This window comes from Crocodylus porosus, unplaced genomic scaffold (assembly GCF_001723895.1).
Source record: "Crocodylus porosus isolate Cpor-Errol unplaced genomic scaffold, CroPor_comp1, whole genome shotgun sequence".
Lineage (NCBI taxonomy): Eukaryota > Metazoa > Chordata > Crocodylia > Crocodylidae > Crocodylus > Crocodylus porosus.
This window is the reverse complement of record NW_017728921.1, coordinates 18665353-18691745: the sequence shown is the minus strand read 5'-3', so window position 1 is coordinate 18691745 and position 26393 is coordinate 18665353. Positions and strand designations below refer to the sequence as shown.

Sequence of the window (26393 nt, the reverse complement as noted above, 5' to 3'; positions counted from 1 at the left end):
GGGCCGGGCCGGGCGCCGGTGACCTTGCGCGGGCCGGGCGGGCAGTGGTTCTTGCCAGAGGCTGTTCCTCTTCCCGCGGCGCGGCTGCGCGGGCTCTGGCGCCAGCGGAGGTGCGGGCCCCGCCCTTGGGCCCTCGGGCACGACGCGCGGCCCTGAGGCGACCGGGGCCCTGCGGTGCGGCCGGGCTGGCGCTGTCCTACAGCGGGAGCCAGGGCGCTCCGCCAGGCCGCTCGGGATGGGGCCGCGGTCCCCGGGGGTGCCTGCGTCGTGCGCTCAGGTGTGCCACCCAGAGGCGCTTGGGGCCTCCAGTGCTGCTGCATCCTGAGGGCAACTCAAGTTAGGGGGTGCCCGAACCTTTAGCATAAAAGCTTCCTAGATGCCTGCTGGGCTTGTGGGTCAGCCTGGAAACAGCCTGTCAACAGGCTGGTCCGGCTCTGCCCCCAGCCAGATTCTCCCCTTAAGTATTCCTCCTCTGCTATAATTGCAGACTGGATCAACCAGGCCCTCTCCTGGTGGACTTAATGACTAAGACATGCTGCCCCCTCATCTGATATGTGTGTGGTTAAAGTTCTTGTTCAGTCTTTTGGAGACTTGGGCTCAAGTCATCTTCCTCAATCCATTCTTACTGATTCCTAGGTGAATGCTTTGTCCATTGGGGGCCAGCACGTGGCTTGTTTACAACGACCCCCCCCCCCAGGCATATGGGTTAAATGTCCTGCCTCTCTGTGTCTGTCCACCTTACTGGCCATGGCCAGTGATTTCAGCTTAGCTCTTCCTCCTTCCAGCTGAGGGCTTTTCCAATGGAAGTGTTGGATAAAGGAGAGTGTCACCATCTACTCCCTTGGAAGTACAGAGGTGCTTACTGGAAGACAGTGCAGGGCAAATCCCTAATAGGGGAGGTGTGTTGCCTAAGCCCAGAGCTGACTCGGCTAGGTTGTAGGGCCCCACCCCTGCTGCCATCTGGGCTTGGACCCAGAGAAACCCTTGTGGGGGTGGGGTAGTGAGTGGCTGGATGTGGAGCTGCTGCTCTGTGCTGCTGCTGCCTTGTCCCCCACCCAGCTCCACAGGGCCTCCCAAAGCATGGGGCCTGGGGCAGTTGCCCTGATTTGGCACTCTCTCCTCCTGCCTCCAGGACAGCCCTGCTTAACCCCTGAAGAGTCAGGGCTTGAGACTTTTCCCTGTCTTTGGTATCTTTAACTGTCACTGTCAGAAGATCCCTGTTTAAAGCATGTTGGCTTTTGTGGATGCTGTTATTGAGTTTTTAATTCTCTGTGCCTCATATGTGTAGCCAAGGTGGGAACTCCACTCGGTGGCTAAGCTCTGAAGTTGAGCACCGAGCAGTACAATGATTAAGCTTGCTTTGTGTGCTTAGCCCCATATAACCAAATCTTTTGACCAAAAAAAAAAAGGAAAAGAAAAGAAGGAAACGTTAAGCAGGCTGTGGGTAATGAATCACTTTGCCAATCATAATATTGTTCGGTTTGAAATCCACTGTTAAAAGTCTGTCAGAACTTACCACTTAAAATAAATCTAATTCTTGAGCATAGATAAGCAAAGCTTTGCAGAAGTTGCTTTTGAAACAACAGGTTTTTTTGGCGTGTGTGAACCGTGAAACTTCATTTTGAGACGGCTTCCAAAGTTTTTAACAATGACAAGTTGTTATGCAGAACTTCCCATTCTGTAACAAGAATAATATAGAGTGAGGCTCCATCTCATTTTACTAACACTTCCTGAAACATTGTTCTAGCAAGTGTGATTTTGACACTCTCTAATGTTGCCCATCCTCAGTATCCTGTTTCTCTCCTTGTTAGCTCGAATGTGGAAGATCCTGACCTTTACTGTTGCTTTACCTGGTGTTGCAGTCTGCATGTTCAACTGCTACTTAAAGGCGCAGCACAAGCATGAGAGACCAGAGTTCATTCCTTATCCTCATCTCCGTATCAGGACCAAGGTATGTGCGGCAGTATGGCCCAGACAATTACTTCCTCAAATCACTTAGTATGGTTCTATTGTGAGCTACCCCGCCTTTTGTCTGCTGAAAGACAAGGAACCATCTTTGCATTTGTAAGGTTTCAAGTGTTCACTTCCTGTGACGAGGGTTGTGAGTTTTTTGATCTCATCCAAGACATTTTTGTAAATGGATGCATCTTATTTTCATTTTCTTGGGAGTGGATTTGATGCATCATCAAAACAATTTTTCTCTTAATAGCACATCTCTCTGATCTTAAGCTAGAATTAAATTAATGAATAAGGAAAAAGACTGGACCAGAGTTATCAATGTGGGGGTTATGCAGGCATAGGAGTTGCAACTATGTTGAAGTAAGAGGGATGCCTTGTAAACGAGAGAATCCCTTGAATAGTGGTTAGCATCTGTCATCCATAGGAAATTTGTTGAAAGAAAGGGTAAAATATTAGGAGGTTCTAATTTGTCATTCTAGTGTTACATTTCTATGCAGAATGGATTCATACTAAGCTGCCTCTAATCCATAGTTGTCTTTGATATACTGTGACTCAAACTCATTCTTACAAATACATGCTTGTGACTGCTCTTTGCACATCTCTGCATTACAAGTTTTTGTCTTTTTTACCTTTTAGATGGTAACTTATCCAAGCACCCCAGACTTAAACTGAAGCTCCATTTTGTGCTTTTATCATTTATGTTCTAGCATAAATGACAGATGTGAGGTCTGCATCAGTTGGCTCATTCACTAGCCTTTCAGTTGCATAATGTTCTTGAGCCTGGCCTTACTGCCTTTTACAGGTGTTATTTTCTTGTGCCTTAGCATTTCTGTCAAGCGATTACCAAGCAATTTTTAATACATTTCTTCTTTTTAACAGCCCTTCCCCTGGGGAGATGGGAACAAAAGTTTATTCCACAACCCCCATGTCAATCCTCTCCCAACTGGCTATGAAGATGATCACTAAAGATGTGGACCACAGCAACAACTTGAAGTACTGATATATTCTGACCAGAACATTTGTATGGGACCTTTCATCTAAACAATTATTCTGCATTCCTGTACTGTAAGGTTATGACATTCTGACCTCTTGTACTGTACCTGTAGAAGAGGTTACCTTAAATAAATAACTCCACTTGGATTTCTGTGTGAATGTTGTGAAAAGTCTTGCTCTAGTCTCTACCCATCTAGATAGTCTTATTGTTAATTCCTCTTTCAGGTAAAAGGTTTTCACTTTTAAGCAAGACCATAATGGACTTAAATGCTGCTGCTTTGTTTTTTAAGCAAACCCTTACTTATTGCAGGCTTCTGCTTTATCATTATTGCCTCTAACAGATGAGTGGAGGATGCATGCAGGCATCAAGATCTTTAGCATGTGTCAGGTTCAGATTAAATGAATTAAATTTGAGGTCTAACTGACCTTGTTCCCAAAGCCATAACTTATGCTTTACTGATTGGTCTCAAATCTTTCCATATCAACCAAAGGGCAGGAATATTACAAAAATAAAAACATATATCTATTCCAGCAAAGAAGCTTGCACTGATCCATCTATTCCAGTGTTCCTGATATTCCAAACTGTACACCAGACATGTAGGGAATAACAGATCCATCAACAAGACTTAGTCCCATTAATCAATGGTGTTTACTTTAGAAAGCCTGTGCAGCATCTCTGATGGCCTGAGATGTTAGGGGGGTGGGGGTGAGCTGAATGGGAAATAAGACCTGCAGTTAGTAGAAGGGAGAGAAATTGTTGAGAAGGGAGCATGTGGAATATAGCTGTCCAGTCAGAGCCTAAGATGCAAAATCAGATACTGTAGGGCTCCATATGGCAGCATTCTTCTATAGAAGTGAAGCAAAGATGTTTATTTGTTTCTTCCTTTAGATTTCCAGTAGCCCAGTCTCTGCAGAAACTTGATGGACTGGAGGCTTTGTATGAACTTACTACCATGTTTGCCCAGATCCAAGATGACCTGCTCTCCTTCCTCTCCCCACCCCGCAATTAATTATATACATAAAAAATTGTAAATCTATTAGTATTTTTCCATGTACAAAACTTAATTAGTGGAAGATTATCCTAAAATTCATCCTCTACACTGCTGTGGTAGTGGGGTGAGGGGCCAGATGCCTACCCCCTTCCCTACCTTCTGCTACTGTTCTGATCCTTCAGGGAAGCTGGCAACAGTGAGCCTAGTCAGGAAACTGGCAGTTCAAGGCAGCTAGGGTGGGGAGCTGGAGCAAAAGGTAGAGGGGTGGGGGGCTGGTAAAGGTGGGGAGGTAAAGAACTTGTCCCCTGTACTCACACTACTAAATGAACCATTCAAATCTGGGGCAGGCTGAGCCATCATCTGCCCTGGGCGCTCTTCCCCTCCCATGTATGAAAAGTATGTTTTGTTATAAGGAAAACACTTTTATGTTCATGTACCAATGCTTATTTCTTCTCCAACTACCCTCTTGCATTTTTCCTTCATGCTGTTGCTAGAATCAGAAGAAATGGAGAATTCCAAAAAGCCCATGTAAGAAGATGCAGTTTTCCCTAACCCAACTTTACAGGATTTAATTCATACCCTTTATTACAGCTCAACAAAGCAATTTTGGCCAAATACATGAGGTAGCTTAAACAAACTATCCCCTGCATTAAAGCACATCTAAGGTGCTGTCTGGTGGAGCTGGTTTTCAGGTACTACAATTCCTTGTTTTCCTCCTACACAAGCTTCAGTAAAATGGAGTGAAGTTGCAAGCACAAGTGACTCTGAATTAAGGAATGTTAGTTGCATATCTCAAACAACCTTAATTCTGTTCCTGCAACAATGTCAGCTTTCATCCTTCCCTTTCTCTGCCGGAAGAATCAAAGTACTGTATGGAAAAACCTGTAATGGTTAGCTTTACCTTAACACAGCATTCTGGTTTTCTTCTGAGAATCATTCATCTAGTCTGTGTGCTTAACAAGGGTGCAGTTGCACCCTGGGGTACCACAAGATCATTCTAAGGGTGCTGCACAATATTAGCACTGTTAGATATGCAAACACCTACATGTTATTAACCAGATAAAGCCAGAAATTTGAAACCAGAATCTAGAGTAAAAAATGCTCTTTTATGGTCTTCCTGCGGTCAAAAGCTGTTGTTATTTTCTTGAGTTCCTTGCCCAGAAAGTATTGCCGTTATTTTTCTTTATCAAAAAATGAGTGAAATCTAAAAGCTGCCATTTTCCAAGGGCTGCCTTAAGACTAAATTTAAAGATTTAGATAAGAAAATAAGCCAGCTCTGCTTCTAACAACACTCTGGGTGGGACTCAATTATTAGACAGCATTTTACAGGGTCAGGTTCCCAAAGATTAAATGCTTGGTGAATATTCTAGGAATGATTAGCCATGCTATGCCATGTGTGGTGTTGGCAGTTCAGTGTTTTGGATACTCTGTGCAGTTGTTTTAATGTTTCAGGCCAATCTCATTTCTAAAGGTCATGGCTGGCTACATACACTCTTAAAGAGTTCAACAGTTGCAGAGCACTGCTATTCAGCAGAGGAAAAATCAAGACAAGAGCAAAAGCAACCTTAACTTCTTCTTTCTGGAAGATGTGTTGTTTGTTCTAAGTACTTTTAATGGCACTGAGTACTCATTCCCCATGTTGCAGATATATTACTATGACTTACTGACCTTTTTAAAGCTATTAAAAAGACTGGGAGTGGAGAGGACTTTTATTCCTGTGACCCTAGAACAGTTTACAGCTACAGATGTATTAACAAACCCTAAGAACCCCAGTCTCCTGTAAAGCACCATTGTCTGGAGATACTGTGCTTACAGCCTTCTATGGCATGTCATAACATGTCATAGCTCCACTCCTGCAAGTCTCATTAATTGAGTAGGGCACTCCTACTCTTGAACCTAGGAAGGCACAATGGAGTACAGCTGGTCCCTTGCTAACTGTATTCCCAAACAACCAACACTGTTTTGAGCTCTGAAAGAACAGAAGAGGATTTATCAGGTTGGACTTTGCCCTTTACCCTTTGACTCCATATTCCCCTCGCAATCCAGCAGCCCCTTGTCTTCACCATAGTGGTCTTGGGGGTGAAAGACTCAGCTCTTTTATTGAACTGGCTGGGAATTTTCTCTTTTGCAAACTTCAATGTCCACATGAAGGGAAAGAATGAGCCCTGATTTGGGTCCCTCAAACCCCCAAATCCCTTGCCTTTTCCGTTCCTCCAACTGAACAAAAGCAAGAAAAAGCCATTTTCTTAAGGGATCTTGTAGGATATTCAGTGAATTGAAAAAGGTGGAACGTATTCCTAACAGACCTCCTCATGTCTGCATAAGGAAATAGCTATTAGAAACCTGACAGGGAAAAATTATTTCCTTATGAGCGGTCTCTAGCCACTTACAATTCACAGGATAGTTCTAAAGACTAGTGTTTGTACTTACAGAAAAAGAGATATTAAGCTTATACCGCTAGCAATACTATACCCAAAGTATTTCAAAATCTAAGTGAAGTAACTCTTAAAAAAAAAAAAAGACTAAACTACTAAATGTGGGTGCTGGACACGCCTTAGGTAGTCCTATCTTGATGTGCTTTTTCTTCTTCTTCCTTCAGATTTTTATTCTGACTCCAGAGTAGCAAGAAGTCTCTACTGAAAGAAAAGCAATACAGATACCCTTATCCAATTCAAAGTCTGCCTAAAGCCAAATCAAGTAACTAGGGCCAATCTGGCATTTTTATTGTGTGAAGGATACTGACTAAGCATGCACTACAACTTTACTCTTGAAGCTTGCTAGTAGACAGTGGTAACATATTATCAGTGCTTTAAGTGAGGCTACTAAGGATAACTCCTGAAGTCGGTGCATCTCCCCTGTGGCAGGTTGCCTTCTGCCTTTCTTGAAGGCCAAAAGCGGGTTTAACTACACTGCTGCATCCTTTAGTTAAGTATAACTTGACCAGACCAAGCTACATTCTTCATTACATATGTTCAAACACTGCAGACCCAATGGTGGTAGCATTTAAAACACTGCTATAATTCAATGGATGAGAGGCAAGGCTGTAGCCCATAATATCTAGTAAAACCAGGATCAGCCAAGATGTAGCCCACTAAAATTTGGCAGCATGCACCTTTTCACGTTCATCTTAACATTCAAAATCATCTAATATTTAAATAAGAAATAGAAACCAATCTTAACAAGCATTCCTCAGTTCAGAGTACATTTGTTTAGGAAGTTAAAGGGTTTTTCACACTGCAGAATGCAAACCACCACCAACGCTCATTACAAATGAAACAGTAATTGCCACACAGCTCAGCGTAAAAAAACTGCACAGACGACTCCTTGCTTTAAAAAAAATACAGACAGAAGCAGCAGCCAATTTAAAGCCACCTTCCCATCAGCTGTCCTCTAGTCTTTTGTAAGATGATTTTTTTTTGAGCCCAAAGATCAAGCTAATGGTTCTGTGTGGTCCAACTGAAGTCATGAGGAGTTTTCAGCTTTTCCTTTGCTGGGGCCCATGAATTCCAGCCCTTCAATAGGGATGTCCTTCTCCTTAATAGCTTTCTAGGAGAAAAAAAAGCAAGTATTTTATACATCTTTTGCTGTGAAGACTTTCTTGGTGCCTGATGTGATTTAAGACCACTCTGCTCTAGCTCAAATTGGTATTAAGGCTTCCATCCAAGATGGACCAAAGGAAACTCAGAGAGCTCCTGCTAATTCAGTACTGAACTGCAGCCTAGACCCTCACTCATCTCACATGCACACTCCCTCCCACCACCCCCTCAGTAAAAGGACAAATTCTACTTGGTAAGGGAAAGAAAGCAAACTGAGGGACTCTCTGAAGAAGCCACAGTGCTGGAAGCAGAAAAAACAAAAACAGAAGTGGATGAAGGATTTGTGGACTAGATTTTAGATTTACAGCACCATTGGAGGAATAGAACTCCTTTGCTGAAGGAAAGAAATTAATGAAGTGGTTCTTAACCAAAAGGGAAAGGAGAATGCACATTATGAATAATGAAATGTAAGGAAACAGTAAAGAAGGCATGAGTGGAAATGATAAGTTTTGTAAAATTAAATGGCTAAAAATCCCAAAGGGACACTCAAAAGATTCTCAGTGAACAGGCTAAGGTACCATCAATTCCATTCGTTGATGATTTGAAACACAGATGGGAGACCTACCATCTAGAACAGACAGACTTCATTCTAGTTCTGAACAAAGGAGACCCCAGAAAATATCTAATTAGACTTCAGCTCCCAGGATGCAGAACATCTCAGGGAAGTTCAGTTTGGGCTGAACTTGTAAACTGAACTGTGTGGTCAACCCCTTCTACCTGTGTTGGAAATCATTAAGGAATGATGGCTCAGGTGTTTGGCTCCTTGCAGGGTGTGGATCCTGCTGACCTCATACTGCAAAATGAGCAAATGTAACCTCATGTATATTGAGTAGTTTCTGTAAGAAGACGTGGTAATGCTTCTTTAGACTGGCCTGGAAAGGCTGCTTCTTTGTGAAGTTTTAGCCTGTCAAAAAACTGATATGACTCTAGATATTTCTAGCAATCCAAAGCAGCTGACTATGGGCATTATACAATACAGCCCTACAGGTCATTGTAGCCTCTCAGTGAGGTAGGGTTGCAAATAAAAACATCCCACTGAAGTCTGTGCCACGCGGGGCAGCTCCTCATCCCATGTTTTGGCTCAAGGAAATAAAACACTTGAGTTTGTAAAGAAGAAGCGAAGCTGGCCTATGGCCAGGTGAGAAATAGATGCAAGGGATGTGTTTGAAAAAGAAACATTTGAGAAAAGAGGAGCCCGTGCTACCACTGCAGACGTCACCACGGTGTCGACGAACGACCCGACAGCTCTCGCACGGCATTTCTTCTCCCGGCGGCGCCCGGGCCCCGGGGTCTGCCTCCCCGCCAGGACGCCGAGAGCAGAAGCAGCAGCGGGTGCGGGCTAAGAGGGTTTAGCATCTCCCCGGCTCGCGACTGCCAGCAACAGGCCCGCGGCCCCTTCCTCTACACCGGCCTCACGCAGCACGACGGGCCGGACCTTCCCTACAGGGGAAGACCAGGAGGCGGGTCCCTCACGCGGGCGCGGCGCCCACCTGCACGCAGAGCTGGTAGCGCTTGAAGAGCTGCATGCAGGGGTCCCCCGCGCTCTCGCCCTTGAGGAACTTCTCAGCGAACCAGCGGTTGAAGCACTGGTCGTACTCGCGCTTCAGCTCTGTACAGGCCTCGCCCACGCTGTTCATGGCGGAACTGCCACCGCCCAAGGGGCGGGTCTTGCCGTGACGTATTTCCCGCCTGGCGCAGCTGGATCGCGCATTTCCGCCGCGCGGCTCCTCCACTGGGCCTAGATGTGGGCGCTGCGGAACAGCGGCTGCCTTTGCGCCGCCTGGTCTTGGGGCAGGAGCCGCCTGGCGCGGGGGACGGCCGGCGGTCGGCAGGTGGCTGCCAGCGCTGGGGCCGGTCACGCTTTGTCGCGCCCCATGGGCTGGGGGCGGGAGGCTCCGCCTGGGGGGCGCCTCCTTGGAAGCGAGAGCCCGGCAGCCGCACCGCTGAGGGCGGGGGCTGGGACCGGGCCCGTTGCTTTCTCGGGCTCCAGTTGCACCGAGCATCCCGGGTCCGGGTGCGAGAGCGCGAAGGCTGGAGGGGGACGCGGTCTCTGCTTCATTTCTTGGTCTGATTCGGTGCCTTCCGCCTCCTCTCGGGAATTTCCCCCTCAATGTGGAGTCAGTTAAACATACTGTAAAAATCCCCAGCGGACGGAGCCTTGTCCCTCCCGGGGCCTCCAAGCAGTGTAGAGCTATCAGGCAGGAGGCAGCAGTGATTTGCACCTTGTAGATCAGAGCTTGGCAACGTTTTTGGGCAGAGTGCCCAAACACCCATAACCTTGACCTGACAGATATTGGCATGCTGGGGCAGATAGCAGGGTCCGCAAGGGAGTACAGCCCTAGTCCCTTCCCTGCCATCCACCCTAAGGCACGTGTGCCAAGAGAATGCTTTTGATTGCTGCACTGTGGCACCAGTGCTGGTTGGGAGTGCCTACCCCTGTTGTAGACTAACAAGTGTGTGTGCGCACATAATATGCTATCTATATGGTTAGTCTGTTTTCACCTACCATGCCTTATATTTATCATGGCCCATCTCTTCCACTTTAGACTGATCAGAATCCAGAATGGCAACTGGAGGAACAGAAACTGCTTCCTCAGGTATAATGAATCCATCAACGTGTGTACATTTAGTCCAGGCCAGTCTGCTTCTGCTAAATGATCACTGCGAATCTGAGACTGAATAATAGAGGAATTCCCAATATTCTCTGGTGAAGACTCAGGATAGTTTATCTAGCTTTATGTTTATTCTGCCTATCCTAACTCGTCCCCATATGGTAGTCTTCTTCCAGGACCTAAATATGTGACTTCTTTTTTCCCCCACCTTTCTCAAAGAAAAAAGTAACCATGGAGTTGCTTGATCATCTGGAACGACTGGCACTAGTTGATTTTCGCAATTGGGAGGGTGTAGAGCGGCTGGAGAAAGCAATTCAATTTGCTGATCAACTTCATGAGGTTAACACAGAAGGGATAGAGCCAATGGATTCGGTACTTGAGGACAGGTAAAAAATTATGGTTAGTGACCTGCTTTAACTACTAGTTTTCCAAAGAAAAGCTGCAGTAAAGTTTGATGATTTTTTTCCACTAATCATGCCAACTATGCAGTTGGCTGGTCTTCCACAAAATCCTTTATTCTAGGTCACGTGTTTTTTTTTCTTTTGAGAGGGGTAGAGGAGTGTCCACAGTGTCCCTCAACTTGGAATATAAACACGACAAAGCTGTACACAAATTTCTTAATGTTCTTATGTAGACCATTCATGTTACAGGATATTTTCTATTACAAATGCAAAATCATTGTAAATCACTCCAGAATGTTCTTGCACTTGGTGTTCTGCACACTGAACAGCTTCAGGGACAGTTTATAAACGCAATACTTTCTTTGTATTAGTTTCTTTAGCAGCTTCAGTTCATAAAGAAACCAGCTTTTCTGCATGCTTATATGAGAAATTTGTTTCACTCAGCTCTATACAGAGTAGGGCTGATAATCTTAAGCACTAGGCCAACTGCTGTATTTGTTTCTTCAGAGAACTCATGACATGGTATTGCTCATTTCAGGAAAGCTCAGTAAGTGGCAACAACACATGTGCCTGGTCAAATGTAAAGCTTGACCTGAACCATGGAACTGGCAGAAGTGAGTTACCCAGCTGCCAGGGGTCTCTGAGCAAGACCTAAATTCAAGATGCAACTACCATATTTTAGTATGACAAGTTTTTAAGGCACTTCCTTCTGATTCTAGAGCATGACTTTGCATCCTGTATCAGACTCTCCAAAGCATAGTTGGAAAAGCAGGTCATTTGGAAAAAGAACATTAAGTTTCCTGTGTTCCCCAGGTGTCTGTATCTCAGAGAAGATAACATCACAGAAGGCAACTGCACCAAGGAGCTGCTACAAAATGCCAGCCAGACAGCAGACGAATATTTTGAATCTCCACCAGGTAGAGTTCTGTTACAGATGATGCCAAATGGGACTTGATACCTGCCCTGGTTTTAAGAAGTATTAACCTGTCAATTAATTCGCTTCTGTATATACTAAATGGTGGTAAGCATGTACTGAACTAGGGTGATAACCACAGTCACTTGTTAAGATAAAGGGATAGGACCCTAGCTCATTATTACTTAATAGCACTGCAGAAGTTATGGCTTTATATTTACACCTAATGTTGCTTATACAGACTCTTTACAAAAGGCAGCTTTCTGTAAACTCAGGTGCAGCTTTTTTGCAGGGGAAAACCTAGTCACTGGTAAGTGTTTAAGCCACAAGGACAAGCATGTGAGTTGCAGCAATATCATTCAGGAAACTAGCAGGCTGTCTCATACTCTCATTATCTGTTTCCTATTAGGTAACATCCCTCTACCAAAGTTGGAAGAGCATGAGAGCTTCCTGCAGGACTCCAACTGAAAAGCTTGGGCCAGAATGCCACACTGGTTCTTTCAGCAGTATGCTGTTGGGGACAATTAATCTTATGTAGCTACAACTGATGTTACATTATCCCAGGAACAACACCCACACACAAGTACTGATTCTTTCTGCTCCTCCTCTTTACAATATTTTATTTCTATCAAAGGATTTGTTTGGATTATTTTAAAATATACATGAAGGTGGAAGGTGTTAGCCACTTTCAAAATAGAAATATGGCCTCAATATTGTTTGCTTAGTCTGCATTTGGTAGGGCTGAAGTGTCAACCTGGACAGCATCAAACAAGTTCAGTACTCTAGATACATCTGTGTATCACAGCCTTGATGACAAAGGAAACTAGGACTATCCAACTTTTCTGTCAAGTTATGAGAGGGGCTGGAGAAGAAATTAGATACTGCAGTTTTGTAAGAACTTAATTCACTTAAACTATTTTTCACTTCCTGGCTTAGATGTGATAAGAGGTCAAATCAGGAAAAGAAACCCTCAAAGTTCAGTACAGTAGAACAGGAACTGCTGAGGGAACTTCTGCTAGATTAAAAAAAGCACTTTGAGAAAGTGTAGTTTTTACCACATGCCTCCATCTCTCTCAGCTCTGACTAGTCTTACATTTGTATATATATTGCTTTCCAAGTATAGCCTTGTGGAATGCTGTGCTAATATGCCAAATTCCTACATTTACACTTAAGTAAGGCGTATAGAGTTTGTTTATACATACAAGTGATTTTTTCTTAATGTAAACTTGAATGCCCTGCCTAGAAAGGTCAGTGGAAAGTATTTATTGTGAGAGGCCATTTGACCATCCATATACATTGATTAAACTGAAGTTCTGGCTGCTTTCTGGTCATCGTAACCAGGGATCCTGGTTTTCTCCGATTAAAAACCAAAAACACAGAACAACCCAATTTTCAGGTTAAAAAAGTAACCCAAAATCCACATTTTATAGTAATATATATCTATGTATTACTGGTGTTTCATTTTGATCACAGAAAAATGTGGATTTTGGGTTACTTTTTTAACCTGAAAATTGGGTTTTGTTTGTGTTTTGTTTATTGGGTTTTTTTTAAATCAGCGAGAACCTGATCATAACACTGTGATGTCCTGGTGTATAATAAAACAGTAGCGAACTTTGTTCCAAGCACATGCAGTTGTAGTAGTGCTAGTAGTTTGTTTTCAATGGTAAAAATCACTTATAAGGGGAATGAAAGGTGCTATAAGCAGTGCATTTATTTGTCCTGCTGAAACTTTTTAGTGCGACAGAGCCTCCCTTAAATAAATGTGCTACACTTAGACATGCACAATAGCCTTTGTGATGTCAGAACACATTTTAGGAATTGAAACAGTTTAGCAAGCTTAAAGGGTGCAAGTAGATGCCATTAGCAGAAAGCTAACAGATGCCTTTGCCATTCTCAGCAATGTGCCTAGTAGAAACTGGACTGGAACCTGACCAGTGTTCTATCCTCAGCAATTAGGGCAAATCACTTTCTCCATCTTGGAAGTGATGGTGATGCTGTCTTGTTTATAAATTGCTTTGAGATGCAAGGAAAGCAGCAGTTGTAGGCCTGCACCGAGTAGTGTGACAGTTAGACACAATTCTTTGTTCTACCATTTATCTGAAACTGTGAAGCCGGTAGCTTTTTTCTGTACTGTAGTTGAGTTATTTATAAGCCAAACTAGACTATTACAAGCATAGAGAATGCTTGGTTTATGTGTTTAAAAAAAACAACAACAACAAAACCCCCCCCCCCCCCCCCCCCCCAAAAAAAAAACAACCCCAAACCAACCAACCAAGGAAACTGCAACCAACAAGCTACTTAGCAGCATTCTAATTGCTATCTTCTTTTTCTCTTAATGCAGTAAGCTTTCCCTCTTTTGAAATAGGATTAGTTTCTCTGTAAATAAAATGTCTTCAGGCACTGTTTTTCCCTCTGCTACCCTAGACTGCATAATTTTGCTACTGAAAACTGTTCTCCCTTCTTAAGCAGATGGTCAACCAGTGGGCATGGGACAGAATTGCTTGCATCTACTCCCACCTCTTTTTAATACAATCCTCACATAAAAGACAACCACCACTGGTGAGTTACTAAAACATTTAAATATATTTCTACATAACAGGCTGAGCTGTACAGTCACTCCATTACTGTTTAGCACCATCCTGCAGGCCAGGAGATAACTGCACAGATTTTTGAGTTTACTTTTCCTCAGCTAGGAGGAAAAAAAATAAACCCTTGACATGTTTTCAAACAAAACACCAAAATGAAACTGCAACTTTTCAAAGTGTTGCCAACATTGCCCTAGTAAGAACTGTAAATCATAAAAAAAAAAAAGATTTTTATTGAATAAAAAAAACGAGTTCCTACGAAAAACTATCCATCAGTTTTGGAATGTAAATTCCGAGCAGAAAGCAGCTCAGTTCACATTTTAAGAAGTCCCTGTTGTTGGATGCAATCAGTATGGCCTGAAGGGGGAGGAGTACCGTGGTGATCCCCTGCTTTGGTATGGAGAATCACGACCCCTTGACCCAGAACGGGACCGTGAGTAGCCATAGCTGGAAATTCTTTCAGGACAGACTCTGATATAGGAAGTTTCACCCTGAAATTTAAACAAAAAAGAAAACCCAATTTTTTTAATACTGCATCCTGATTAATAGTTCTTCACTAGTATGAACAACACCAAATGGAGCCTAGAACCAATACATAAATAACCAAAGATACTACTAAGTTCAACTGCTGCTGCTCAGGAAAGACCGCTCTGATACTTGATGCTTATGGAGTAAAGCATACTTTATAAAATATTCCTTGCTAGTACATGTGCAGTATCTTGTTAGCTATCATCCTCATCTCTAAAGGGCAGAGACTCAACAGCTGGAACAGGAAACCTGAACAAATTCCTCCTAGTTCAATCAAATGGAAGAGGCTGTTGGAAGCTGGTCTGACTGAAGGTGAAGGAATGGGCAAACTCCATCCTTAAATGCTGGAGGATAGTAGCTATACAGGCCAATACGATCCTGTAGCACAGTACGGAGAGGCCAAGCTCTGGTAACAATCACGTACCAGTAGAGGAATCTCCACAGCAAATACTCAACCTTCAACTGCCAGAGATGGTTGCAGCAGAACAACTTAGCCACTGGAAAAGGTGGATACACTGACGTAGTACAGCTTTAAGAACCAGACAGCTGTGACTTACTAGTTTAGACATCAGAACCTTACATAGATTGCCACAAAATGATGCTCCGTGCTGGGGAGGAAAAAAGACGGCTATAGCAACCTGTACAGATGCTTACCAGCTCATCCTTTGGGAGAATGAGGAAGTTTGCTCCAGCTGCGAGTGGTGAGCTGAGCTCACTTACTTGAAAGAAGGCTTTGAGCTACTAAGCCCTTCAGAAGTACACAAAAGCAAGCTGGCAGCAAGCAGTCCAAACCCTTTGTTTCCACACAAAGGATGTACCAAACTGAACAACTCATGTTTTTCACAAACAGGCTCATGTGTACCTTGTCCTTCCGGTTATGTATTTAAAAATATCCAAAATTAGATTTCCTCCGTGTGCTGTCAGAGCATAATATAGTGAGCCACTGTGAGGTATGTTTCACAAATGCTAAACCTCTCAAAATTATTGAAGTGTGTTACAATTAATCACCAGCTCCAAGGTTCTGCTGTTACGTCTCTTGAGAGCAGCATGGCACGGAAAGAAATGTATGCTTCTCCATGACTGCATACACATATGCTCTTCCCCTGAAGGCACGAACCCACCTCATGAGATCGGAATTTGGTGTCATCCAGTTTACGCAGTGCGTACTCCATATCTTCCTTACGGAGAAATTCAACTATACCCATTCCATCTTTCTGTACATCTGCATAACAAACATCACCAGCTTCACGCATGTGATCCTTCAGGTCCTGCCAACTGCCTGATGGAGGAAGCCCTGAGCATGGAGAACACAAAACATAAGAGACCACGTAAACTAAAAAGCCATCTACTCTGGTTGAGCCAGATATGTTGACCCTGCCGTGCCAAGGGCTCCATCACTTCCGTATGCTTTCTCACTCTTCTTGACGTTGAACACTGCAACGAGAACACAGGAATCCAAGAAAGCTAAGTTCCATTCCAAAAACAAGTAGCTGAGTCCTCCAAACTGATGATCAGTCTCTCTGGAATTCAAAGTGCTGAAAGTTCAGAGGTATCCATTCTTTTTGCTGCCGCAAAGTAACTTAAATCTACCCCTCAACCCAGTACATTTGAAATGAAGATTCTGTTCAAAAGTAGATTATTACTTTTTAAAAGAGTTACTCAGCCTCCATTTCCCATCCAAGACAGGCCGGTCCCCTTCATATCAGAAATTAATTTTCATCCTGAGATTCCAGCAGCTCATTCTCCAGTCATGAGTAAAACTTTCTGGAGAAGCTTATAACCAGCAGCAAGTTTCCCATGTGAAGATGAAGGACAAGGTTTCCCAAGTATGCACTGGAAAATCCAGTGTGCTAAGGGGCCTGGTATTTTTAATGAATGCTTTATAGTGCCTTTTAGCACAGAAGATTTCCACAATGGTCATAGTAACAGTTATTCTCCTCTACCCTCACTCCTGAAGAGGAGGTGTACTCTCTGTTTCAATGACTAGGGTACCAATCCTTCTAGGGTGCCAAAGGTATTTTATTGGAGTAGTTTCCACACAGGGAATTTTTATAGCTAGAAAGTTACAGGGGCAAGCAGAGAAATGAGAATTTAGCAACTTATACTTTAACATGATGCATGGGTATAAGCACTGGCAGCGGGAGGGCTTGTTTGTTTCTTTTTTTAGTTAAGGGACTGATTCCTTTTAAAAATTCAGTAAGTGCTGAATTACACTTTGCATTTTTGATCTGGACTGCAGACCTTTCTTTCTCTCCTGCAAAAAGCCCTCTCCACCCATATGTCCTATGACAATTTACTACTTGGATGGCCTTTCCAAGTTGTTTAAAATAGATCCCACTGGTTGTTGATTGAGGAGGGCTCTCATCCTAGGTCCCTTAGTCATTCTCTCCAATGAGTAGATTGTGTGGAGCTGCTGAGACGTAGATCAGTTTAATACATATTTTTTTAAACAAAATGTCAGAGTCTATCTGAGCATCATTTGCTCTAACAAATCCTTTTTGTTTAATGATGGGATTTGTTGGAAACTGTTCCACCTAGCTGCGAAACTTTTTCTTCATAGAAAAATGGTGCCCAAGTTCTTCTCCCTCCCTTCGCCTACCTGCCCACTCACAAGATGCTGGCTCTCTTCAGAATCCAAGCCTGAGGTCACATCTGGATCTGTGAAGACATTTCTGCTCACCATTCACTTAATATGAGCTCCAAAAGATATGACTCTTTCATGAATCAAACCAGACAGGATTTTCTGTCCTCTACAGCAGTGGGACACTCCTTTATAGGAAGACGTTCATGTTATAAGAAAAACTTTAAATCAGCAGAGCAGTATGAGAACTTCCTTCTCCCCAGGACAGGGATACAAAGCAAAATAGTTTCACGCGTGGGATACAACTTACCTGAAACAAGAACTCGAAATTCAGAACGTCGTGATGGAGGGCCATTCCTCCCCCGGGGTCCTCCACCAAAATCTCCACCCCGTCCTCTGTATGATCTAGGGAACTCAACACGCAATCGGCACTCTCCATAATCATACCCATTTCTCCCATAAACTGCATCTTCTGCATCTCTGCAAAGAACAAATGAATTGACTGTTAGTAATGGTCCATCTATGATGATTCCTTCTATCCCAGCAGGTTATGAGGTGTGTTTGGAAATAACTGAAAGACAATTTTAGATTTTGGATTGTATTTGTACCAGATTCCTCAGCCACCAATGGTTTGCTCAAGGGTTCTGACTAAGAACAGTGAGCTTTTTTTCAAATACTTTCAAACCTAGGTTCACAAGTAAAAGACCACATGGGAAAGTTACATGTTACATTGTCCTGTGTTCCTCAGTGGGCTGAACCTGTCCCATACAGCAGAAAATGTTTCTGTTGCTCCACAAAAACCATTTTCACTCTCCCAAAAAGTAGCTTTTAGTTGAACTCTGGACAATCTGGAACAAAGTTTTTTCCTAACCTGTCTCAGACCTGCTAGTAGAGAGAGGACACATTTCCTCCACTAATATCCCACTTACTAACAATTGTGTCAGTCTGTTCTAGCTTTCAAAATTACCCTGGGAGGTACTGTTTTCAGTCAGAGTTCTGATGTTGCATCAAAGCCTATTCTCAAAACTATTTTCCATTTCAGCAAGCCAGGGCTGACCTATGGAAAAGGACATGAACTCCAATTTAAGCCTTAAAATTTATAGCAAATCTGTATGCCACCACAGTAGTAAGCATTCATTCAAACACAATTTTTTTCAAAACGTAGGCCCTTCAAATCCACAGGCAAAGACTCTTGAGTATGCAAACCCCTTCTAAAATTAACTACAAAACACTTGCATAAAACACAAGATGACCACAGGCCAGAAAGTGATGATGCTTTCTGAGAACCCTTGCAGCTACCCTCCCCAATATGTGACTTCTCTCATTTAACAGTTACAAAGAATGAAAAATAGTGTTTTTTCAAAATTTAAATAACAAGAGAAACTGGAGATTTGTTGAGTCAACCAATTGATATTAAAAATTACACATCAAGCCAATAGCTTGGTTGAAATAAATTTGGTCCTTGATTGCATGGGTTTGCTTTAAAACAGTAGATCCCATGCTGTAGCCAAGTCCCTGGTGGCCCGTGCAGGGCTGGCCACACAGTGCTGGCTTGACATTCTCTCTCACCACAGATGGTGTCACATGAAAAACCTAAAGAAACATGTGGCTCTTCCTTACTAAAATGTTATGTTTTCTGTGAAAAGTATTGCTATAGCTGACAAAAGTATATCACTTCCCTTGTCGCTGGTGATCAGAGATCTGTGAAGGTCTCTAAGATAAAAATGTAGCAGCTCTTAATTTAGTGGGGAGAACTGCCATATTAATTAAACGTCTAAAAATTCCGATTTTGAAAGTCCTGAATGCAGCCACTGGTTGTTCACAGTCCGTAGATGTCCGACACCCGCCATCAGGGAATGAGGGGGCCGGCGTAGGCACATCATGTGTGCACCAGCATGGGAAACAGCCACAGGCCGGGAAGGGGAAGGGGGGTGCAGGTGCGTAGCTCCGGTGGCGAGGAAGCCGTTATATTTCCACAGCCGTGTTGAAACCTCCTCGGCTGGGACGGCGAGGCAAGCTTTGAACAGGGCACGGGGAAGTGCGCGGGCCGGGCAAGGCGCCCCGCACCTGCCCCGGCTGCCAGTCCCGGGCAGGTTCCCTCCCCCTGCTGCTTCCCAGGGAGTCCGAGCGGCCTCAGCGGGGCCGGTGACAGGAGCCCGGCTCCGCGCCGGAGCGGGGGGGGGGCGCCGGTCTCCCGCCTCCCGCGGCCCCAGGGCAGCGGTGTCAGAGGTGACCCCAGCCCGGCCCGGCCGCGCTCACCGCGGGTCCTCGAAGCGCACGAAGGCGAAGGGCACGAGGCCGCGGCGGCTCTTGAGCTCGATGTCGCGGATGCGGCCGAACTTGTAGAAGAGCTCGGCCAGATCCCGCTCACGCACGTCGGCCGGCAGGTTCCCCACGTAGATACGCCCGTCGCTGGCGCCGCCGCGACCCGAGGCGCCGGGCCCGGTCCCGAAATCCACATCCCGGTCCCGGCCCCAGCCCGCCATGCTGCTCGCGCGGGAGACTGCAGCGCCGAGCCAGCCCAACCCGCCAGGCCCCGCCACCACCTGACGGAGGACACTAAACAGCCCGCTTAAAGGGGAAGAGGCGCAGGCCACCCCGCCAGCTTCACTGCGCCTGCGTCTCCGCGCATGCGCACACGTCTGTTATGGCGCTTCGGCCTACGCGCACCCTAATGCGCTTGCGCGTGCTGCCAGACTCGACGGCTAGAGCTGCTCCCGCTCGGCCGGGGGTGCGCGCGTCCTGCTCTGGTGGGTACGACGCGCTTCACCTGCAGCGCAGCCCGCTGCGCCCTGGCTCCTGTATCGCAGCTGTAGGGTTGAGGCGAGCGAGAGCACATTTCATCTTTCCTGGGGCTTAAAGCTGCAGCAGCAAACCGCTGAGCCAGCGGAGCGCCCGGGGACCCCGCAAGAGCTTGTGAAGGGGGCCACGAGGAGCTAAGCAGATAAACGCAGGATCAGGTTTGTCCCTGTCTGGACAATCCTCCATCCTCACTGCCGGGACGGAAGCACCGACATCTAGAAATTAGTGTTTTTTAATTGGCTGCCACTCCATTCACAGAAGTTATGGAAGGGACCTCAAGTCCCGTAAGCTCAAGAACTGCTCACTGCTCCAAGCGTTGGTGCTTTCAGTCACGGTAATGTCTGTGATTCTAGGTGAGAGCAACACAGAAAAAGAACAGAATGGAGCAAAACCACTCAAAATACTGACAACTGCCCCCAAAGTGAACAAAACCCACGAGGGGGCCTCTCCCATAACAAGTCAGTCTGCGACCCTGAGACAGCCCTGTTGCCCTTGCAATGCACTGCTGAAGGCGTAATAACTGTAAACTGAGCTGGCACAAAAATCAGCATTTAGTAAACCTGTGGCTAACCTGTTTTGTAGATCTAAAATGTGGACACTGCTGAAAAATGACTCGCTGCTGAAAAATGACTCACGCTTGAAAAATTGCATGAATTACTGTTGTTTGTTGGGTACAAATTGGTATGACTGTATGTAATGGAGCTATGTGGCACACTGCAAGGCTTGAGGATTTGTGGTGTTGATCAAATAATGGCAGGCATGCTTCAGATACATGGTTCACAGGGATGGATCTTTTTCTGCTGTGCAAAGCTCACCATTAATACCAGATCAGGCAGATTTTGTTTTGCTGACTTGGTTGAGACCTGATGGTTGCATTGCCTGTCTCAGATGCATCATATTGTCAGAAGCTCACTGCTATTGTCAGTTCAATATGGGATGAAGCTGTAGCCCACTGCATATCAGCAAAAGGCACCTAGCTGTTCAAGCAAAGAAAATAAACTTACCTAGTAAAATACTATTCAACATAAGGGTAGCAAAATCAGGTCTTTTAGTTCTGTTATCTCAGAATGTCTGTCTGCATAGGTCAGCAGGTTAATAGATTTTCTGTTAAAGGTTATGTATTTCTATGAAGTGCAAGGCAGGCTAGGGTGGCACATCACTGCCCTCTGATGGATAGAACCTGCTGGGTTACAAAGTCCCAAAAGACTTGTTGATGGGGAGCATAATGACAAGAGAAGCTCCGAGTGGCTATGGATTTTGTTTTGTTATTAGTAAACTTCAGTTTTACTATCTGTGACTTCAGGAAACTTCTTAATGTGAAAGGTGTTTATATGACTACTCCAATAAAGACATATTTGCCTTTCCCCAACTTACAAAACTTTGCAAACATTTTTTGTAGGCCTCCTAAGATCAGTGGTATAAATAGTGTTTCCTTGAACTTGCCTACATCTTATTTATGTTGCATAATTTAGTTTGGTCATTTTTATTAGGGACCCATCCTGCTAATGGGGTCTGTTTATGTAACAAATCACTTTTTGTAAACCCCTCAATCATAAATGAGAAATATCTTTCCTCTTAAGCCAATATATATGTATTGAAGAAACAAGGTCCAATCCTATTTAGAAGTCATAACATAAATGCAAAAAGAACCCAGCAGGCCTGCCTTTCTAGTTATAACTACTGTTATACTCCACTATTATCAATCCACATTAATACTCAGTTCCTACTAATGTTTTCCCTCATGTCTTTGCTGTATGCTTCTTTCACACAGACTACCCATGGGGACTTGATGGCTCAGAAAACTGTTAAAAATAGGGTATAGAGTCTCCATGTTTTGTTTCCTAATTTCAGTCCAGCTTTGGTTAATACTAAAATTTATATTCCTGTGACAGCTTGTCAGTGACCTTATGTTAGATATTGATTATGTCTAGTATATACCTTAGAAGTGGCTATAGCACAAAAACAGTCAGAGTTGGCTTCTTTCCCTGGTCACAGTATTTTTTTTAAAGCTATATATAGTATCAGCTGAGAATGGACAGGGAAGCTGAATTACATAAGTGAGGCTGTAGGTTAGGGTAATAAAAGGTTTTCATTATAAGGCTCTGCATTTGCCATTGCTTCTTCCTCTGGAGTCCTTGGATTTTCTCCCTTGGCTCCGTCGCCAGGGATGAAAGCATCCGCCGCCTCACCGCTGGCGTCTTCCTTCTGACTGTTTAGGGTGCAGCCTCTGGTCTCGTGGAGGGTCGTCTGGATTCTCTTCGCCCCTCATCAGGGCTCCAGGGGCACCTCCTCTCTGGCTCTCCACCCTTCTCCTTCACCCGAGCTGTCTTTTATTTTCCCATGCTGGCTGTGCTTGTTACTCCATGCAGCTGGCTGCAGTTTCAAAAAGACGCGGCTAATCAGCCGTGCGGGTCCTGCCGCTTCTTCCGGTCTTGCCACGTTGTCAGCTGCAGGTAAGGGAATCTCCGTTGCTCTTTTCCTTCCCTCACCTTCCTTGTTGTGTTTAGGGTCCTGAGGTTCCCCCTTGGCCTCTCAGGGTCTTTTCTCAGCAGTTCCCCTGTGACATCTTGCTAAAATCAAGTTATATCAAATATTGGTCTCCCCACATCCACAGAGTCAGTCACCTCGTCATAGAAGGCAATCAGGTTGGTCAGGCATGACTTGCCCTTGATGAATCCATGCTGACTGTTCCTAATCAGTAATCACTTTCTTCTCCTTCAAGTGCTTAAAGATGGATTCTTTGAGGATCTGCTGCATGATTTTTCCAGGGACTGAGGTGAGGCTGACTGGTCTGTAGTTCCTGGATCCGACTGTTTCCCTTGCTTAAATATGAGCACTAAGTTTGCCTTTCTCCAATCATCCGGGACTTCTGTCCTGATAGCTATGAGTTTTCAAAGATGATGGCCAATGGCTCTGCAATCTCATCAGCCAGCTCCCTCAGTACCCTCTGGTGCATTCCCATCTGGCCCCATGGACTTATATATGTCCAGCTTTTCTAAATAGTTCCATAGTTCTAAATAGATACATAAATACAGTTGAGAATTGGAGCTTTATTGCTTATATAAAACTTTCATCCACGAATCTCAAAACACTTAATAAAAAAAAGGTAAAATTATCGACTATTTACAGATAAAGAAATGGATGAAGTGGGAGACCGTAGAATAAAAGCTGTATTTCCTTTACTTCCCATCTGGTGCTGTAACTGCAGACTATGCTGTCTCTTTAAATATAAGATATTTTCCCTGATCTACATATGATATCTTCCCATTCAACATATCCTTTACCCAGCTTCATGTTGCATGATATTTTCTTAGTCTTAGAAACAGAATTGCAAAAGGGCTTAGAAGATACAGCTGGGACAGATCTTGATAAATCTCAGCTCCCAGGTAGGTGGGTATCTACATGAAGGGGTTACATCTTCAAATAGGCTCAGCACACAGCAACTCCCGTGAAAATCTGGACACTTTAACAAGATGAACTTCAGCAACAACCTAAATAGGAACTGACAGATGCTAGTACGGGGTGGGCAAAATGGCAGATCTGGCTGGTGGCCGAACTCCTTTTCCAGCCACCCCTGCCCACGTTGCTGTAGCTGGTTTCCATGGAGACCACAGCAGTGGCGTTGCTGCCATGACATGCAGGCCGTGGACTGCAGCTCTGCCCTGGCTCTGGACCACACTATCAGCACCCCAAGATCTCAGCCCCAGAGCAGCGCTCCATCCAGCCACATATTCTGCTAGTGCTGGTGAGGCTGGTCTCCTTAGAATCCCTGGACTCCGCCACAGGCCAGACTTTGCCCACCTCTGTGCCAGTACCTTGACCTTCAAAATATTATGATACTACTTGTATAAAAAACGAGAACTTGAACAAGTGTAATTTTACTTTGTAAAAAGGGCAAGGTTTTAGGGAACAGATTCAAACCTGTGTATATTCAGAATCATATCTGCTATTGTAATAATAGAGTTTCTATTACTTGTTTGCACTTCTCAGGCCAGCAGAGTACATAGAATACATGCTATTGGAATAACTCCACAGGAGAAAAAAAATGGTTGCAGTCAACAAGAATTTTGCCCCCCAAAAATGGCGTTTACAACAATGTAATCAAATTTGGTTTGTTAAAATTATGGGATAGTTTCAGCTGATATAAACTGAAATAGTTCCGCTGAGGTCAATGGCGTTATATTAATTTATATCAGATGAAAATTTCTTCCTATAAGACAGAATTTTACTGGATGTTCTGAAGTGCGTGCCCTCATGCATATCTCAAAGAGGAAGCTTTTTTCAATTCTATGTAAAAAAAATATTCTTATTATAAATTAAAATTATTATTCTACTGATATTATTACCTTTTATGGTAGTGCCTAACAATCTCACCAGTAATCACGCATCCATTAGGCTAAATGTACACACACCTGTTGCAAAAGAAGGACTCTGCCCCAAAGCATTTGCTTGTCAAACAAGTACTATCTGTGATTTTAATCTGATGACATTTTTTATTCACGACTCATTTTCTTTTAATGAGCCCTTCCCTATGCTATTATCTTCACCTTTTATGGTATTCTATGTTTTGTTTTCAAGTTCTGCTTTCTTCTGCAGCTGTGCTCAGAGAAAGGAGCTGAACATGCAAACCTTTGATTTAAAAAAATATTATTTAAAATGCTTGCATCTCATACACTGGTGTTTCTGCAATCATCTATTTTTCTTCAGTGAGCCATTTTACGGCATTCTCAGAAATCTGTTTGTAACCAGCAAGCCTAATCATCTCTGCCTGTCACTTCTTACATTCACTTCTTATCTATGGATATTTTCAAATATTGTTGTAATAAGTGCTGAAGGGACTGCAGGCTGCTGAATGGTTCATTTTTGTAAGTTGAGTACTGTTGAAATTCAATTAACCATGTCAGTGATTCAACTAAAATTCCTTTACTAAATCCAAAAGCCAATAGCAGTTATACCAAGAGTGGGCAAAATATGGCCCATGGGCCAAGTCTGGCCTGCCAAGGAATTCTGTCTGCCTGAGGTGGGCAACCCAAGCCATGGCTCATTATAGCCAGTCCCATCATCCCCAGGCACACAGCAGGGCTGGGGCAGCATGGTGGCTTGATTCAACTTCTCAGCAGCTCCAGAGGCAGCAGCTCTTTCTGGCTGCTGCTACTGTCGCTGCTGACACTGGGTCAGGCCGTGCTGCCCAGGTACCCTGGCCCATCTGCCCTGCACCCACTGCTGGGAAGGCCAGATGGAGCAGGTAGGGGGAGCGGGGAGGTCTCCAAGGAGACCAGCTGGGATCTCTGTGGACAGGCCATGGTTGGTTAGGCAGATGGGATGGGGCTATGGGTGGGGCATGGCATCCAGGAGTGGGACATGAGGCAGAGGAGGTCTGGGATTGTGGGGTGGTGACAACATAGGACTGGGGCCCGAAGCAGAGCTGCAATCCATTCCCCAGCTCTGCTCCAGGCCCTGGCCTGCACTGTCACCGCCCCATGTTCATGACTCTGCCCCTGCCTACTATCCCACTCCTAGACACTGCTTCCCACCTGCCTGCTGCCCCATCCCATTCGTCCAGCTGAGCATGCCCTTCCCACAGGGGTCCTGGCTGGTTTCTATGGAGATCCCAACACCTTCCCACCCACTCTGGCATCCCTGACAGTGGGTTTGGATCAGGGCCAAATAGAATCAATTCCTCCCCACATCCTGTAAAAGCTCACCAAAACTCTGTAAGTGGCCCTCCAGCCCAAATAATCCTCTCCCCCACCTTGAGTTATACAGTTAAATGAGGGGTGGCCAACCTGCAGCACATGGCAGATCAAGGAGGGGACATGCAGCACAGCAGCAGATAGGGCATAAGCAGAAAGCAAGCCAAGAGATTGGGCAGAGGAAGGGGATCAGAGAGGCATGTGGGGGAGGGTATGGGGCTAATTTTGTGGCATGCTGGCCAAAAAGTTTGGCCCCCACTGCTTTAAATACCAAAATACTAAAAGTATACTATTTAGCAATATTAAAATACTTATAAATGACCACACCTGCACAATGAGTGCAGTGACAAGCATTTGATCAAAATACAGCCAGACTAGTGAGGGATATTCTAGTTGTCTCATACTAGCTGGCAACAGATTAGCTCACATTAACAAAAAAACACATTTATCTTGCCTATTTTTATCCTCCTGTATTTCTCAAATCATATTTAGCCCAAACCTGCACACACATTTTTCTTATTATTTCCAGTTCACAAAACCATCTTCTTACAGTCTTTGTTGATTCTTGCTGGGTTTCCTCCTAGATCTCCCAGAGCCAACCTTTGTCATAAAGGTATCAATAATAAAATTAGGGCCACGAGAATTAGGAACAACAAGAAAGTATTTTACAAATATATTAGGAACAAAGGCAAACTTAGTAATAGCCAGATCTAATACTTGATAACTATAACACTCTCA

The 26393-nt window shown here is 44.4% G+C and overlaps 4 protein-coding genes and 1 long non-coding RNA gene across 6 annotated transcripts in view; 3 read left to right on the top strand and 2 right to left on the bottom strand.

Moving 5' to 3' along the window:
• Window positions 1-3099, top strand: part of LOC109312877 (cytochrome c oxidase subunit 6A1, mitochondrial) — a 23718-nt gene extending 20619 nt beyond the window's left edge. For both annotated transcript variants that reach the window (XM_019539223.1, XM_019539224.1), the window contains 2 exons: window positions 1812-1951; window positions 2839-3099. In XM_019539223.1, the coding sequence (XP_019394768.1) occupies window positions 1817-1951; window positions 2839-2925 (222 nt within the window). In that variant the 5' untranslated portion in view covers window positions 1812-1816 and the 3' untranslated portion in view covers window positions 2926-3099. The remainder of the gene's footprint in view (window positions 1-1811; window positions 1952-2838) is intronic.
• On the top strand, window positions 1740-15196 carry LOC109312879. Its single transcript, XR_002101925.1, has 3 exons — window positions 1740-1750; window positions 8202-8205; window positions 14767-15196. It is a non-coding gene; the product is annotated as an uncharacterized LOC109312879 (long non-coding RNA).
• On the bottom strand, window positions 5876-9224 carry TRIAP1 (TP53 regulated inhibitor of apoptosis 1). Its single transcript, XM_019539222.1, has 2 exons — window positions 9031-9224; window positions 5876-7490 (listed from the first exon to the last, which is right to left on the bottom strand). Exons 1-2 carry the CDS (start codon window positions 9175-9177, stop codon window positions 7407-7409), a joined length of 231 nt encoding a protein of 76 aa, XP_019394767.1. The 5' UTR covers window positions 9178-9224; the 3' UTR covers window positions 5876-7406.
• On the top strand, window positions 9251-12852 carry GATC (glutamyl-tRNA amidotransferase subunit C). The gene is made up of 5 exons (XM_019539221.1): window positions 9251-9372; window positions 10087-10137; window positions 10372-10538; window positions 11367-11470; window positions 11876-12852. The coding sequence occupies exons 1-5, from the start codon at window positions 9283-9285 to the stop codon at window positions 11932-11934; spliced, it is 471 nt and encodes a 156-aa protein (XP_019394766.1). The 5' UTR covers window positions 9251-9282; the 3' UTR covers window positions 11935-12852.
• On the bottom strand, window positions 14027-19777 carry SRSF9 (serine and arginine rich splicing factor 9). Its single transcript, XM_019539220.1, has 4 exons — window positions 19420-19777; window positions 17471-17640; window positions 15701-15873; window positions 14027-14542 (listed from the first exon to the last, which is right to left on the bottom strand). The coding sequence occupies exons 1-4, from the start codon at window positions 19644-19646 to the stop codon at window positions 14399-14401; spliced, it is 714 nt and encodes a 237-aa protein (XP_019394765.1). The 5' UTR covers window positions 19647-19777; the 3' UTR covers window positions 14027-14398.
• Between the last annotated feature and the right edge of the window lie 6616 nt (window positions 19778-26393).